This window comes from Heteronotia binoei, chromosome 18 (assembly GCF_032191835.1).
Source record: "Heteronotia binoei isolate CCM8104 ecotype False Entrance Well chromosome 18, APGP_CSIRO_Hbin_v1, whole genome shotgun sequence".
Classification (NCBI taxonomy): domain Eukaryota; kingdom Metazoa; phylum Chordata; class Lepidosauria; order Squamata; family Gekkonidae; genus Heteronotia; species Heteronotia binoei.
In genome coordinates this window covers 37,973,465-37,989,542 of record NC_083240.1, presented here as the reverse complement: position 1 = coordinate 37,989,542, position 16,078 = coordinate 37,973,465, and the positions used below count along the sequence as shown (strand labels likewise).

The window sequence follows — 16,078 nt, the reverse complement described above, 5'->3', positions numbered from 1 at the left end:
AAGCTGGGTTCAGGTAGCCGGCTCCAGGTTGACTCAGCCTTCCATCCTTCCGAGGTCGGTCAAATGAGGACCCAGTTTGCTGGGGGGAAAGTGTAGAGGACTGGGGAAGGCAGTCATCTACCACCCCGTAAAAAGGTCTGCCGTGAAAACGTTGTGAAAGCAACATCACCCCAGAGTCGGAAACAACTGGTGCTTGCACAGGAGACTATCTTTACCTTTACCTTTAGCCTAGTCATATCACAAACATGTTGCAAGTTTTTTGTATATATCCTCGCTGTGATCCCCTTGTTGATTATGCTAATGCTCATCTGCGGATTGGCAACCCTACACCTGACCCTCTGAGTGGGTAATTCCAGCAAAAGGTCAGGTGCTTGAGACTAGAAGAAAAGCCTCTCCAGGTGTGAGAAGAACCCAGGAAGGCAGGATGGGAATGGGGCCTGCTCCACCACAGCCTGTAAACAGGGGTGGCCAACGGTAGCTCTTCGGATGTTTTTTTGCCTACAACTCCCATCAGCCCCAGCCAGCATGGCCAATGGCTGGGGATGATGGGAGTTGCAGGCAAAAACATCTGGAGAGCTACTGTTGGCCACCCCTGCTGTAAGAGATGGGGGGAATTCTGGATTCCCCATAAGAGCTGAGCAACACCTGTGTATAATTTCTTCTACTAAAGAAAGCTCAGAAAGGCCCTCCCGGCCTACAGAAGAGGCTGAGGACCAGTGGCTTGAACATTTCCAGTTTTCCTCACCTCTGCCGTACTTGAAAGTAAAGCTGAGGTTGCGTTTCAGCTCCTCACTGTATCCGCCGGGGTCTTCGTTGATGCCCAGGTTGGTGTTCCACGTGGACCAATTCACCTCGTCCACCCTAGGAAGGAGAAAGTCAAAGATGCCGCATCACTGGTGGCTGCCACCTTGCCCCACCCAAGACTCAGCAAGCTTCAGCTTCAGCTTCAGTGGTCCTCTCCACGGCAGTGTGAAAGCTGAGAGATGGATAAACATCTGGAGCAGAGGTCCATCAGTGACTATTAGTCACAGCATATTGATGGAACTCACTCTGTCTGGGACAAGTGATGCTCTGTATTCTGGGTGCTTGGAAGGGGGCAACAGTGGGAGGGCTTCTAGTGTCCTGGCCCTGCTGGTGGACCTCCTGATGGCACCTGGGGTTTTTTTTGGCCACTGTGTGACACAGAGTGTTGGACTGGATGGGCCCCTGGCCTGATCCAACATGGCTTCTCTTATGTTCTTATGGAGCTTCTGATGGCACATGGGGTTTTTTTGGCCACTGTGTGACACAGAGTGTTGGACTGGATGGGCCATTGGCCTGATCCAACATGGCTTCTCTTATGTTCTTATGGAGCTTCTGATGGCACATGGGGTTTTTTTGGCCACTGTGTGACACAGAGTGTTGGACTGGATGGGCCATTGGTCTGATCCAACATGGCTTCTCTTATGTCCTTATCTCTCCATACAGCCCTTTCCCCACAATCCATCTCACTCTTGTGTGGCCAACGCAGGATGGGGTAATGAGGAGGAAGAGTGACACAACAAGGAAGAGACTTGGCCACCTAAGGCAGGTAGATCCCTGTTGCCGTCACCCCTCCCCCAAGGGATCCCCAAGTACAGCAACTGGTTTGGGAAGACAGGCTGGAGCTTCTGTTTGGTTCAGGCCAAGATGAAGTAGGACAGGCTGGAAATCCCCTTCCCCTCTCCACATTCAGTCCCTTGGCGATGGCTTCCGTGATGGATAGGAAGACAGGGAGTATTGGAGTGAGCAATTCAGCGTGTCCGGATATGGTGCCACATCACTGGAAGGTTTGTATAGATTGTCTCCATGAATGGGATGCCTCTGTCTTAACCTGGGAGCTGCCCACTGACCCCTCCTCTCTCCCTTTGTCCTCTCCCCTTGACTTCACATGGCCTTCCTGTCAGAACTTGAAGAACTTCAGACGATTCCCAAACTGGTTACAAAGTATAGGATCTTTATTGAGAACTATAGTGCTGGGGGTACGAGATAACAGTAATGCCAGTACTGTCATTTGGTTACATTTTATGCAGTCAGAAGAGATACCATAAAGTCATCTTTCACACGGATTGCAGACAAGTGTCTCCTTCCCAGGCTCTGTTATCAGGAAGGAGGATATTTCCCTGCTGTGAAGGCCAAGCGGCTTGGCTTCAAAAGGCCACCTGCAGATGTGGACCCTAGGCTATAAACAACTAACACCAGATCCCAAAGCCTGGCAATATTCTGTGATCACTGAAGGGTATCCGATAGCCTAGGGTCCACATCTGCAGGTGGCCTTTTGGTATCTCTTCTGACTGCATAAAATGTAACCAAATGCCATTACTGGCATTACTGTTATCTCGTACCTCCAGCACTATAGTTCTCAATAAAGATCCTATACTTTGTAACCAGTTTGGGAATCGTCTGAAGTTCTTCAAGTTCTGACACTTCCATGGAGACACATGCCTCTGCAGGTCTCTCTTGTAGAGACAATGCCCTCACACTCCCACACACACGATGTCAGACAAGCTGGCCATTTGTGACAGGGAAAGTACTTTTTGGATTAGGCTTCTTTCTCATTGAGGAGCCCCGTGGCTCAGAGTGGTCAGCTGCAGTATTGCAGTCCAAGCTCTGCTCACAACTTGAGTTCGATCCCAGCGGAAGCTGGGTTCAGGTAGCCGGCTCAAGGTTGGCTCATCCTTCCGAGGTCGGTCAAATGAATGCCCAGCTTTCTTGGGGTAAAGTGTAGATGGCTGGGGAAGGCAATGGCAAACCACCCCATTAAAAAGTCTGCCGTGAAAACGTTGTGAAAGCAACGTCACCCCAGAGTCAGAAACAACTAGTGCACAGGGGACTACCTTTACCTTTTTTCTTTCTCATCTTTTTGACCGCGAGCTGAATGTGAACTGAATTGAACGAATGTACGTTTCCCTTTTTGACAATATACTTCTTGGGGGATTTGTTTACTGCGCTCAGTATCCCGCTTCTATGACTGGGCAAAACTCTGCAATGTTAACCCAACGTCCCAAGAACGTGTAGGAGAAGGACTCTTGGTCCCCCTCCATCCTCACCACCCCAGTGACCGAGACAGAACGGATTACCTGAAGCACCACCTGTAATCATCCTTGCCGTCAGGGGTAACCCCCACCAAAACTCGCTTCCCGGACCGGAAGGGATTGACAATGCAGTTCCAGTAGCTGTTTTCAATGTTCAAGATGGTGATGGCTCGCTGCACCCAGAAAGGAGGAGAGAGAGCGAGAGGAAAATCTCGGAGTTGCAGACATTTGTTTATTTACTGCCACTAAGTCACAGCTGACTTCTGGCAAACCCTGGTGGGGTTTTCAAGGCAAGAGACGTTCAGGGGTGAGTTTGCCATGGCCTGCCTCTGTGTAGCGACCCTGGACTTCCTTGGAGGTCTCCCATCCAAATACTAGCAAGGCCTGGCCCTTCTTAGCTTCTCAAATCTAATGAGAGCAAGCTTGCCTGGGCTCTCCAGGTCTTTCCAGGCCAGGGCAGCTATTTATTTAAAGCAGACATGTCAAACATATGGCCCAGGGGACGGAACCAGCCCACCCAGGGCTCTCACCTAGCCTGCAAGCAACTGGGGGGAAACCTGTCCAAATATGTACTGGAAGGGCCTATATTAGAGCATGATAAAAAGGTAAAGGAAAGGTCCCCCGTGCAAGCACCAGTCGTTTCCGACTCTGGGGTGATGTCGCATCATGACGTTTTCACGGCAGACTTTTAACAGGGTGGTTTGCCATCGCCTTCCCCAGTCATCTACGCTTTCCCCCCAGCAAGCCGGGTCCTCATTTTGCCGACCTCGGAAGGATGGAAGGCTGAGTCAACCTTGAGCTGGCTACCTGAACCCAGCTTCTGCCAGGATCAAACTCAGGTCGGGAGCAGAGAGCTCAGACTGCAGTACTGCAGCTTTACCGCTCTGTGCCACGGGGTGTAAAATATCTCTAGCAGCTGGCGTTACCTTTTATGGCACACATGGCCAGCCTGACCAAGCGACATTAATGTCAGACCAGGCCCTTGTGACAAATGATTTCCTCTGATTTAAAGGCTCATAAAAGGAAAAGCATGCAGCCCCATCTGTAGAAGCGGATCAGCGTGTGCTCCCCCAGCCCAAGGAAAGATGCTACTGCAGGGGTGGCCAGCGGTAGCTCTCCAGATGTTTTTTGCCTACAACTCTCATCAGCCCCAGCCAGCATAGCCATGTTGGCTGGGGCTGATGGGAGTTGTAGGCAAAAAACTTCTGGAGAGCTACCATTGGCCACCCTTGTGCTACTGGATTTTGCAGCTTTGAGAACGGTAACCCTTTGCTTTTCCCTCGGGTAAGTTTTTATTTTTGCCCTGTTCTCTGTTTCCTTAAATGGAACTTTCCCCATTAAAACATAGTTTTTTCCACATTCTTGCACGCAAGCAGCACATAATGTTTCTGTGTACACATATGGCGTAAAAGGAATGGCAGCTACAAAAATAGACACAATTAAAAGGTGCGCAACAACAACAACAACAGATGGAAAGCAAAAAGAAATGGAAGAGGGGAAATGGGTCTGTTGTTTATGTGGACCTGAATGAAGACTCCTGTGTGTGTTCCTGCCTGGCTCATTGGAGCCTTGAGGACTGAGCTTGGGGACTCAGGAACAATAAACAGAAGGATCCAAACACCTGTTGCCCTGATCCAATCACAAGCCCCTGGCCGGTTTGAATGACCCAATGGCGTGCTAGCGCGGGAACCTTGATGTGTATATAGTTGGCCCTGTGGCCCAGTGGCCCTACATTATGCAGTACTTCAGGGGTGGCCCCATGCTGGCTGGGGCTGATGGGAGTTGTAGGCAAAAAAAATCTGGAGAGCTACCATTGGCCACCCCTGCGTACTTAATAAAGAGCCGTGATCACTACCTCCCCCCTCAAAAAAGTTGAAGGTGATACACAAGAGTCAGGAAACTTCCCTTTCCCACTTCTTTTTGAAAATACTGGTGTTTCTAAGTCACTGGTTTCCTTGGTGCCATGGGTTCAAAAACAAGCCTCAGTCCTCGCAATAACATTCCTACCATATTTCATTACTAGAGTCTGGGGGAAGGAAGGAAGGAAGGAAGGAAGGAAGGAAGGAAGGAAGGAAGGAAGGAAGGAAGGAAGGAAGGAAGGAAGGAAGGAAGGAAGGAAGGAAGGAAGGAAGGAAGGAAGGAAGGAAGGAAGGGAGGGAGGGAGGGAGGGAGGGAATAAGGAAAAGAAAAAAGGGAGGAAGGAAATAAGGAAAAGAAGGGAGGGAGGGAGGAAATAAGGAAAAGAAGGGAGGGAGGGAGGGAGGGAGAAAAATAAAAAGAAGGGAGGGAGGGAGGAAATAAGGAAAATAAAGGAGGGAGGGAGGAAATAAGGAAAAGAAAGGAGGGAGGGAGGAAATAAGGAAAAGAAGGGAGGGAGGGAGGAAATAAGGAAAAGAAGGGAGGGAGGGAGGGAGGAAATAAGGAAAAGAAAGGAGGGAGGGAGGGAGAAAGGAAGGAGGGAAATAAGGAAAAGAAAGGAGGGAGGCAGGAAATAAGGAAAAGAAAGAAGGGAGGGAGGGAGGGAGGGAGGGAGGGAGGGAGGGAGGAAGGAAGCTCAGAAAAGCTCAGGGAGCCCAGAATTCCCCGGAGCCCAGTCTGAAACCCACAAATACCACCAACCTGGAGCTTCCAGATGCTTTTGCTCTCCTGGGAGACCTTGTTGACGGTTTCTCCCATCAGGGCAATGAGCATGTTCAGCAGGAGGATGTAGGTGAGGATGACGTAGATCACCAGCAGGAGGATGAAGACGGACTTGAAGCGGTAGTTCTCCGTAAACTCCAAGTCACCCATCCCGATGGTGAACTTGAAGAGCTCCAAGCTGGTGTAAAACAGGTTGTTGTATGCCGTGGAGGTGCGGGGGCGCTTGGCCTGGCACGGATAGACACAGTGGCTCTGGATTGGTTCCTGCCCCTCTTCGCCGTCCTCTATGAGGGTCACCACAGCTAGGACCAAACAAAAGAGCATCATGGGGGATGGTGAGAGAGAGAGAAAGGCAAAAACGCCCAAGTGATTTTGTGGCCAGAGAACCTAAGAGAAGCCATGTTGGATCAGGCCAATGGCCCATCCAGTCCAACACTCTGTGTCACTTCGGCTGGTTTCACGCTGTGAAATTGACACGATTTTATCTCATTGCGAAAAAATCCGCTTAAGTTTGAGCCATTTCTGGGCTCTCAGGCAGCTGCTGCTGAAGCGGCAGGATCCTGGCAGCAGCCAGGGGTTGCCCATTCGCACTGCTAGCCCGGCTCAACCAGGGACCCGCTGTGGGAAGGGCTGTCTCTTTAAAAAAGGCCCCTGTGTGTGTGTTCAATCGGGGAAGCACACAAGCGCACCTCAGAGGGGTTAGGGAGAAAAAATAACCTGACCTTGATGAAACAGCTTGGCACAATCACACAACTCTTCTACTTATAAGAACATAAGAGAAGCCCTGTTGGAACAGCCAGTGGCCCATCCAGTCCAACACTCTGTCACACAGTGGCCAAAAAACCCAGGTGCCATCAGGAGGTCCATAAGAACATAAGAGAAGCCACGTTGGATCGGGCCAATGGCCCATCCAGTCCAGCATTCTGTGCCACACAGTGGCCAAAAAACCCAGGTGCCATCAGGAGGTCCATAAGAACATAAGAGAAGCCATGTTGGATCAGGCCAGTGGCCCATCCAGTCCAACACTCTGTGTCACACAGTGGCCAATATATGTGTGTGTGTACATACACACACACACATATACCTACATACATATACAAATATATACACACACACATATATATATACTGTGGCTAATAGCCACTGATGGACCTCTGCTCCATATTTTTATCCAGTCCCCTCTTAAAGTTGGCTATGCTTGTAACCGCCACCACCTCCTGTGGCAGTGAATTCCACATGTTAATCACACTTTGGGTACTTCCTTTTATCCGTTCTAACCCGACTGCTCAGCAATTTCATCAAATATTATGAGAAAGGGAGAAAAGGCCTTCTTTCTCTACTTTCTCCATCCCATGCATAATATTGTAAACCTCTATCATGTCACCCCGCAGTCGACGTTTCTCCAAGCTAAAGAGCCCCAACCTTTCTTCATAGGGAAAGTGTTCCAAACCTTTAATCATTCTAGTTGCCCTTTTCTTTACTTTTTCCAATGCTATAATATTCTTATTGAGGATTATTATATCCTTATGAGTTATTATGATTATTATATCCTTATGAGTCGCCCCAGGGCATTCTGACAGCAGCCACTTATGCGATCTACAATCGATTCAGGGGGATGCTACCAGGAAAATTCAGGTAGCGTTTTGATGTGAATAAGAGGTGTCTGAAGACAGGGTGAGTGCCAGAGGGCAGACATGCTTGTGTAATTGTGCACTTTTAATCCAAATGGGAGGTGGGGCTAGGTCAGGCCAAATCTGTGTGAAACTACCTTCCATAGCCAAAACCCAGGGTCCATCAGGCGGTCCACCAGCAGGGCCAGAATGCCAGAAGACTTCCCACTGTTGCCCCTCAAGCACTGAGAATACAGAGCCTCACTGCCCCACCAGAGTTGTCCAGAATCACAGTTTGAGAGCAAATGAGGAGCAGTGGTCCGAATGTCAGGCTAACTCTTACAAGATCTAGGTTCAACTCACCGCTTGGCCTTGAAGCTATCCATCCTCTCTCAACCTAACTCACCTCACAGGGCTGTTCTTCTGCAAAAAGAAGTGCCAGAGCTCTCAAGAGAGAATTGAAGGAGAAACACACAGGTGCCCCTCGTGAACTTTTAAAACATTTTTTGAGAACTTTGTTTCCATGCAAAGGTTCTGGAACTCCGTTCCACTGCAGTACCCCAAAGAAAAAGCCCTAGTCTAACTTTTGCCCCCTGGAACCCCCAAGCTATTGCCTCCCTCCCCATCCAGAGAGACATTCAATTACCTGTTGAAAACCCCAGGTGGAACAGAAAGTAGACCACAATGAAACGGAGGAGATCTCTCATCATCATCTGCAAAGGAGAGAGACAATTAGGGACCTCCGGAACAAGGGAAGGTGACGCAAATCCAACTTCTCTTCAGACAGCTGTGAAAGTCCTTGAAAGTCCTTTTCGGTCCGGGCCCCTATCTGGTAGAATGAGCTCCCGCTGGAGATCCAGGCCCTGGGAACAGATCAAAGTTTTGCAGGGCCTGTAAGATGGAGCTCTTCTGCCGGGCTTTTAATTAGCCCAGCGGGCGTCCTCTGAAAGTCATCACTTCCCCCAGCATTTCACCATTAGGGTGTTATGTTCTGCTGCGACCCATCAGCCGCATGCTGCTCACTGCCTATGTCTGTAGGACGGTTTACTGTGCTGCTCCTGTTTCGTAATGTCTGTTTTTATGATATTATTTTCAACTCTGTTGTTTTATTGTTGTAAGCTGCCCCGAGCCTACTTGCGGGATAGGGCGGGATAGAAATCTAAAAATTAAATGAAATTCAATTAAATTGCAATCAGAACAAACCTCCAAGGATGATGGTATTGGATTTAGGGCCTTGTTGCAATCCTGGGCTTTCTTGGTCAGTCTTCCATCCAAGAGATGACCTTGCTTAGCTTTCTGACAAGAGCTTAGACCAAGGGTGTCAAATATGCAGCCCAAGGGCTGAATCAGGCCCCCAGAGGGTCCTACCAGGCCCCCAAGCAACTGGCTGTCATCTGCTTCCTTCTCCCTCTCTTGCTTCCTTCTGCGTCACGGCTTGCTTTGCCAGGCTTGCTCAATCACACAGGAGCTAAAGAACAAAACCTCAGTTTTCTCCATTGGCTGAGGCTCCTCCCTTGTTTTTCCAGGCTCTCTCAATCACACGGCAAAGCTACTGAGCCAAGCCTCTCTTCTTTCTATTGACTGAGGCTCCCCTCCATCCCCTGGGGAAGGAAGGAAAGAGCCACAGCTTTCTTTGCCCAGTTCCCTGGATCCAATGAGGGAAATACAAAGAAAGCACCTTTAAGACCAACAAGTGCTAAGGTTTTAAGCGTTATATATAAAACGCTTGAAACATTAGCACTTGTTGGTCTTAAAGGTGCTTTCTTTGTATTTCCCTCATATATATATAATTGTATTTCTCCATGCCCTTTATAAAGTTTATATCTCTGCTACCTAATCTTAAATAGGTATACACATGGCCTGGCCTGACAATCTGACGTGGCCTGGCCCAACAAGGTCTCATTTATGTCAGATCTGGCCCTCATAACAAATTAGTTCAATGCCCCTGGCTTAGACTCTAGGACAGGGGTGTCAGACATGTGGCCCACAGGCTGGAACTGGCCCACCCAGGATTCTTCTCTGGCCTGTGAGCAACTGGTCATTACTCTTATTGCTCAATGACAGAGGCTGTACATTCTGTTCCTGCATACTGTCCCAGTGCTAATGTGTGACGGGTGGTGGGAATGGGAGGGTGGACACCAGGGAGCTATCAAAATGTTAGACAGTTTGGTGTAGTGGTTAAGTTCGCAGGCTCTTTTCTGGGAGAAGCGGGTTTGATTCCTCACTCCTCCACATGCGCCTGCTGATGTGACCTTAGGTCAGCCACAAGTTCTCACAGAACTGTTCTTCACAAGAGCAGTTTCTGTCAGAGCTCTCTCAGCTCCACCTACCTCACAGGTGTTGTGGAGAGGGGAAGGGAAAGGACATTGTAAGCCACTCTCAGATTCCTTCAGGTAGCGAAAGGCGGAGTATAAACCCAGTCTCTACTTCTTTTTCTAAGGAAACACTGTAAGAGTATTGATGTTTCTGCTGACTTGTGCTCCAGCCGGACTGACCTTCTCAAACATGACCGAGTAGATGCCCATCTGCTGAAAGCCGCGGGTGTAGTAGAGCAGGTTGGTCCAACCCATCGCCAAGGCAAAGACCATGAAGGCCACGTAAAGCTCCTGGCCCAGGAAGTACAGCAAGGCCGCGCCCAGGAGGAGAATGGAGTGGGAGAAGCTGAAAGGGAAGCAAGGGCAGTGTCCCTTCAGCAGCAAGAACTGGTGGACGGTGGGATTTCCCACAGTGGTTTTTTGATTAGGGTTGCCAGGTCCAATTCAAGAAATATCCGGGGACTTCAGAGGTGGAGCCAGATTTGGGGGATAGAGCCAGAAGCAAGGGTGTGACAAGCATGGTTGAAAGGACTAATTCGGTCGGGATTGAACTCAGGTCATGAGCAGAGCTTGGACTGCAGTACTGCACACACGGGAGAAAGTAATTTTACAAGCATGATGGGACTAGTAAGGTTTTATGATGACAATTATAATTCAAGGAGCATTTTAAGGTAGATGCTGAGCTGATATTTAATGCACCTTCCGGTGATGTCAGGAGTGTGCGGCATGTGCAAATGAGTTGTGCTAATGAGCTCCGGCAACTCTTTTTGTACAAAACAACTGTATCGGAAAAGCAGGGGATGCTTACAAGAGGACTTCGCTGTGGCTGTCGGTGATGAGGGCCCTCAGTGACGGGCGTCTCTGGTGGAAATACTTGACCTGCAAAGAGCAGGGGGAGAGAGAGAGAGAGAGAGTGTCTGATGTCGGAAAGAAGGTCAAATCCACGAGCAGCAGACGAGGAATCGAGCGATAGTTCTTACCCCTCTGAAAAAGAAATAGGCGCCTCCTAAAATGCTTAGGATCTCTCCAGTGCTTCGGAGATATTCGCCGGTTGTGTGATTAAAGGCAAAGGGCGGCTGCAATGGACACAAGGGAGAGAAGTCACAGGACTGGAACCCAAAACAGAGCCCAGAAGTCCAATGCCCTTAATGTTGACTATAACAGTAAAATGCATTTATCAAAGAAGAAGCAGGAGGAGGTGGAGGGGGAAGAAGAAGAAGATGATGATGATATTAGATTGATATCTCACCCTATACTCTCAATCTCAGAGTCCCAGAGCGGTCACAATCTCCTTTACCTTCCCCCCCCCCGCACCCTCCCACAACAGACACCTTGTGAGGTGGGTGGAGCTGAGAGAGCTCTTGCAGCAGCTGCCCTTTCAAGGCGAGAGCTATGGCTGTCCCAAGGCATGTTCCAGCAGGTGCAAGTGGAGGAGAGGGGAATCAAACCCGGTTCTCCCAGATAAGAGTCCACACAGTTAACCACTACACCAAACTGGCTCTATTATGTACTACCATCAAAGGCCTCAATGCTTTATAGGGCAGCATAAGCAACAATGATCCATTAAAAACCCCAAATGAGCTGGTCTCTCCTATACTGATTGAAGGCAACAGATTTTCTGGAATGCACATGCTGGCTGTCCAGTCCAGGACCTGTGAAACAGGATTATTTCCAGGCAACGTGCTTGTGCATTTCATAGCACTCAGGCAGAGATTCAGCAGGTGAAGTATTTCCAAGTTGCAAAGGTGGGTAGATGGAAGAAGGTTTGCCTGCTGCATTGTGGCTCATTGAAGGGCACAGGAGCCCCACTGACAAAGGCTGTGTGGCTGGTGGGGCTTCCAGTGGACAGATTCCAAGTCCAAGCAAGCCGTTCAGGCTGCAAGGTCTTCTGGGACGGGGGAGAGGAATGCGGGAAGTCGGCAATCTAGGGCTGCAAGATGCCTGTAAGAGGCATATTGCAGTGGAGCACTGGGCCGACAAATGGGGCGGGGGGAGTAGGGTTGCCAGATCCAGGTTGGGGAACTCCAGGAGATTTGGGAATGAAGGCCAGGGAGGGCAGGGACTTCAGTGGGGCACAATGCCATAATGTCCACCCTCCCAACCATCCTTTTTCTGCAGGGGAACTGATCTTTATGGTCTGGGCCAGGGATGACCAAACTTGCTTAACAGAAGAGCCGCATAGAATAAATGCCAGATGTCTGAGAGCCGTAAGACCTGAATGACGGATATTGGAAGGAAGGAAGGAAGGAAGGAAGGAAGGAAGGAAGGAAGGAAGGAAGGAAGGAAGGAAGGAAGGAAGGAAGGAAGGAAAGAAGGAAGGAAGGAAGGAAGGAAGGAAGGAAGGAAGGAAGGAAGGAAGGAAGGAAGGAAGGAAGGAAGGAAGGAAGGAAGGAAGGAAGGAAGGGAGGGAGGGAGGGAGGGAGGAAGGAATGAACGAACTAGGAAGGGCGGAAGGAAGGGAGAAAAGGAGGGAGGGAGGGAGGAAGGAAGAAAGGGAGGGAGGAAGGAAGGAAGGAAGGGAGGGAGGGAGGAAGGAAGGGAGGGAGGGAAAGAGGAAGAGACCTGAATGACGGATATTGGAAGGAAGGAAGGAAGGAAGGAAGGAAGGAAGGAAGGAAGGAAGGAAGGAAGGAAGGAAGGAAGGAAGGAAGGAAGGAAGGAAGGAAGGGAGGGAGGGAGGGAGGGAGGGAGGGAGGAAGGAAGGAAGGAAGGAAGGAAAATAGATTTTGGGGGGAGGGAGAGATGGAAAGAAAGCAACTTTAACTTTAAATGCCTTCTCAAAGCTGCCAGCTGGTTTGGCTTGCAGAAGTTATTTAAAGAGAGAAATGCCTTTTCCAAGGTGGCTGGCAGGGTGATGGGGGCTTCAAGAGACTCACACTATGTGTGAAAGAGCCACATGCGGCTCCCAAGCCACAGTTTGGCCACCCCTGGTCTGGAGGTAAGCTGTAATCCTGGGGGATCTCCAAGTCCTACCAGGAGGCTGGCATCTCAGAGGCTTACTGAAATGCTGCAATGTCAGTTCCAACAAGATACCCGGAAATGTCATCACTGTATTGAGCAACAATCGAGAAATTCCTCTGATCACTATGGTTGGCACGGTGTGGTAACATCTGATCACACAGATGTGATGGGCAACATGATTTTACCGGATGCCCACCTCTTGCTGGTTGCCAGCGCTGGGCTGGCAACACTAAGCCCTACAAGAACAAACTCCGCTACCTTCTCGCCTTTTCTCGTCGGTCTGTAGTAAGCAGCGACTGTGAGAATGATGACGTGGGTGGCGTAGATAAAAAAATTGAAGTAGAAAAGGTGCTTCACGAAGCGGTCCCACTTGTCCTGCAGGAGCTGGTTCAGAGGCTCCACAAGCAGCATCTCATGACGGTTCTGAAAGATGGAGGGGCGAGAAAACACAGGCAGGTATGTCTCCTGCTTTCATGCCTAGCCACAGACCAACCTTTGCTGGAGAAGCAGCAATGAACAGCCCCCAGGCCAAATCCTTCTACCCAGGGATCATTTTGTAGAAAAATAGGTGGTGGAGTTCATAAGCATAACTCATTAGCATATGCAACATTAGCATATCCCACCAGCCAGAAGCAACCCAATGCAAGAAAGGAGAGTCCTGGGCGAGTGAGGCCTCGCTCGCCTGGGGCTCTCCTGGGCCACCCCACCCCAGGCAAAAGATCAGGAAGCCACCCACCACCCAGCATCACATAAAAGTGGAGAAAGGGCAGTGTGGGCTTCTCCAGGGGTTAATGAGGGCTGCTGGGGGCATGGCAAAGCCCCTGGTGGCTGGCTGGGTGCCCGCTCTCCTAATCCAGGGATTGTTATGCAGCTGCACCTCCTATTCAATGGATAAGGTAGGTGAGGAGAAAGAGGAGAGACCTTCAGAAAGGTTCAGGAACTGCACTCCTGTGAACTCCTGCTGAATCTGAGGCCTGCTTCTACCGCTTGTTGTAAAGGGGATGTGGCGGGACAGAGAGATTGGTGCAATGTGGCAGTGCCCAGCACGTTCTTTAAACCAATCACTCTCAGCTGCTATGTGTGCAACGTTAGTACTCTGAAAATCCAAACACCTAGGCGGGTGTTGTGCTGTAGGGCTGCCAACCTCCAGGTGGTACAACATTAGAAGAGTTGTCACCATGATCACTGTGTAAGAAAAAATACAAATGTGATAAAGTTACTAAGATTAACATACATGTATATTCCAACAGCAGGGTCCTGTGGTGCAGAGTGGTAAAGCTGCAGTACTGCAGTCCAAGCTCTGCTCATGACCTGAGTTCGATCCCGGCGGAAGGTGGGTTCAGGTAGCCGGCTCCAGGTTGACTCAGGAGGGGGGCAGAGGAAGCCACGTGGAATGGGCTGGGGAGGGGGAGGGCAGATGGAGCTCCTGACTGCAAAGTGCCAAGGTGGGGGAGAGGGAGGTGGAAGGAAACCCCCCCTGCTAGCACGCAAGGTGCAGTCCCGTCTTCATTCCAAAGTTTTAGGCTTGGCTGCCTCAATTTGGCCACATTCAGAGCCTCCAGCTTTCCCCCCTACCCCAGAAAGAAGCAGCAAGCCCCATGGCGGATGGGAAAGGGTATGATAGATAGATCTGGGAAGAAAAAAAATGATAAAGAAGGGAAATTGCCAAAGTCTTTCTTTGAATTGGTTAAACAGGAGAGTTTGGAAGATATATGGAGGAAGTTTAATCCTGAAGTACGAGACTATACCTTATTTTCAGCTAGACATAGCTCTTTCTCTAGAATTGACATGTTGTGGGGTACTAAAGATTTGGGACTTATAACAAAGAAAATAGAGATATTACCTAAAATAGGAGCTGATCATAACCCAATAATGTAGATTACAAAACTGTCAAAAAAAGTCAAGAAGATGGAGATTAAATGAAGATTTACTACAAAATAAAGAAATAGTGACATCTCTAGAAAATGAAACCAAAGTGTACTTCCAAGTAAATGACAGAGAGGATATAGAATTTCAGATGGTATGGGATGCCTACAAGGCAGTAATGAGAGGATTACTAATAACATTGAATAATAAAGACAAGAGAGCAAAAGATAAACAGATGTTGGACATTCAAAATGAAATTAAGAAAAAAGAAGGTGAATTAAGGAAAAGGCCAGGAAAAAAAGAAAATTATAAGGGAGATTACAATATTGCAAACACAAATGAGACATCTGTTAAATAAAGAATTGGAATGGAATTTGAAAAAATTAAAACAGAAATCTTTCGAGGGAGCGAATAAACCTGGAAAATATTTGGCCTGGCAATTGAAGAAAAAGAGAGAAAGTAAAATTATTAATAATATTGTGGCTGATGGAAGAGAGATGTTAGATCAAGAAGGAATAAAGAGAGAATTTTTGAAATATTATGCTAAACTATTTAAAGGTGTTAAAGTAAAGAAGGAAAAAATGGAAGCGTACTTGCAGAAGATTAAAATAGCACCCTTAACTGATTATATGGAAAAAGTTTTGAATGATCCAATTGAAAAAATAGAAATTGAAGTAGCGATTAATGCAATGAAAACAGGAAAGGCACCTGGACCAGATGGATTTATGGCAAAATATTTTAAAACGTTTAAAGAATTAATACCAAAATTTCAAAAATTAATGAATGTGATAAGAGTAAATGGGAGAATACCAAATACATGGAAGGAAGCAGTAATTTCGTTGATTCCAAAGGAAGATAGAGATGTCACTAATGTAAAGAAGTATAGACCAATCTCATTATTAAACAATGACTATAAGATATACACAAGAATCTTAGCAGAACGGCTTAAACAATATCTAATAAACTTTATAAAAGAAGTCCAAGTGGGTTTTCTCCCCAAAAGGCAAATAAGATACAATATTAGAACTGTTGTAAATATTGTAGAATACTATGAAAGACATCCAGAGAAGGAAGTTGCATTATTCTTTGCGGACGCAGAGAAAGCTTTTGATAATTTGAATTGGGATTTTATGTTTGCAGTAATGGAGAAAATAAAGTTAGGGGGAAACTTTATAAGAATGATAAAAGCAATTTATACTGAACAACGTGCAAGGTTATGTATAAATGCAGATCTTACAGATGAAATGATAATCAGCAAAGGTACAAGGCAAGGTTGTCCGCTTTCACCATTGTTGTTTATAATGACTCTTGAAATCTTATTGATGCAAATACAAGATGATGAAGAAATTGAAGGAGCGAGAATTAAAGGATTTTCTTATAAATATAGAGCATTTGCAGATGATATAATATTTATAAAATGAAAATCCTACGCAAGTAACACCTTTGTTGTTAGCCAAAATACAAGATTTTGGAGAATTGGCGGGACTTTATGTTAATAAAGAAAAGTCAAAAATTTTATGTAAAAATATGCAAGTAAGTAAACAAAAGGAATTGCAGAAATTAACGGGATGTGAAGTTACCCCTAAAGTAAAATATTTGGGCGTGGAAATAACAATGAAGAATATTGATCTGT

General features: G+C 47.7%; 1 protein-coding gene across 1 annotated transcript in view; it reads right to left on the bottom strand.

Moving 5' to 3' along the window:
* TRPV1 (transient receptor potential cation channel subfamily V member 1) overlaps nt 1-16,078 on the bottom strand; it is a 58,052-nt gene that overhangs the window by 21,310 nt on the left and 20,664 nt on the right. Inside the window, exons 7-14 of the mRNA XM_060258975.1 lie at nt 12,838-13,002; nt 10,599-10,694; nt 10,427-10,497; nt 9,799-9,964; nt 7,950-8,016; nt 5,673-5,995; nt 3,099-3,226; nt 746-861 (exon numbers count right to left, since the gene is read on the bottom strand). Of these exons, the coding sequence (XP_060114958.1) occupies nt 746-861; nt 3,099-3,226; nt 5,673-5,995; nt 7,950-8,016; nt 9,799-9,964; nt 10,427-10,497; nt 10,599-10,694; nt 12,838-13,002 (1,132 nt within the window). The remainder of the gene's footprint in view (nt 1-745; nt 862-3,098; nt 3,227-5,672; nt 5,996-7,949; nt 8,017-9,798; nt 9,965-10,426; nt 10,498-10,598; nt 10,695-12,837; nt 13,003-16,078) is intronic.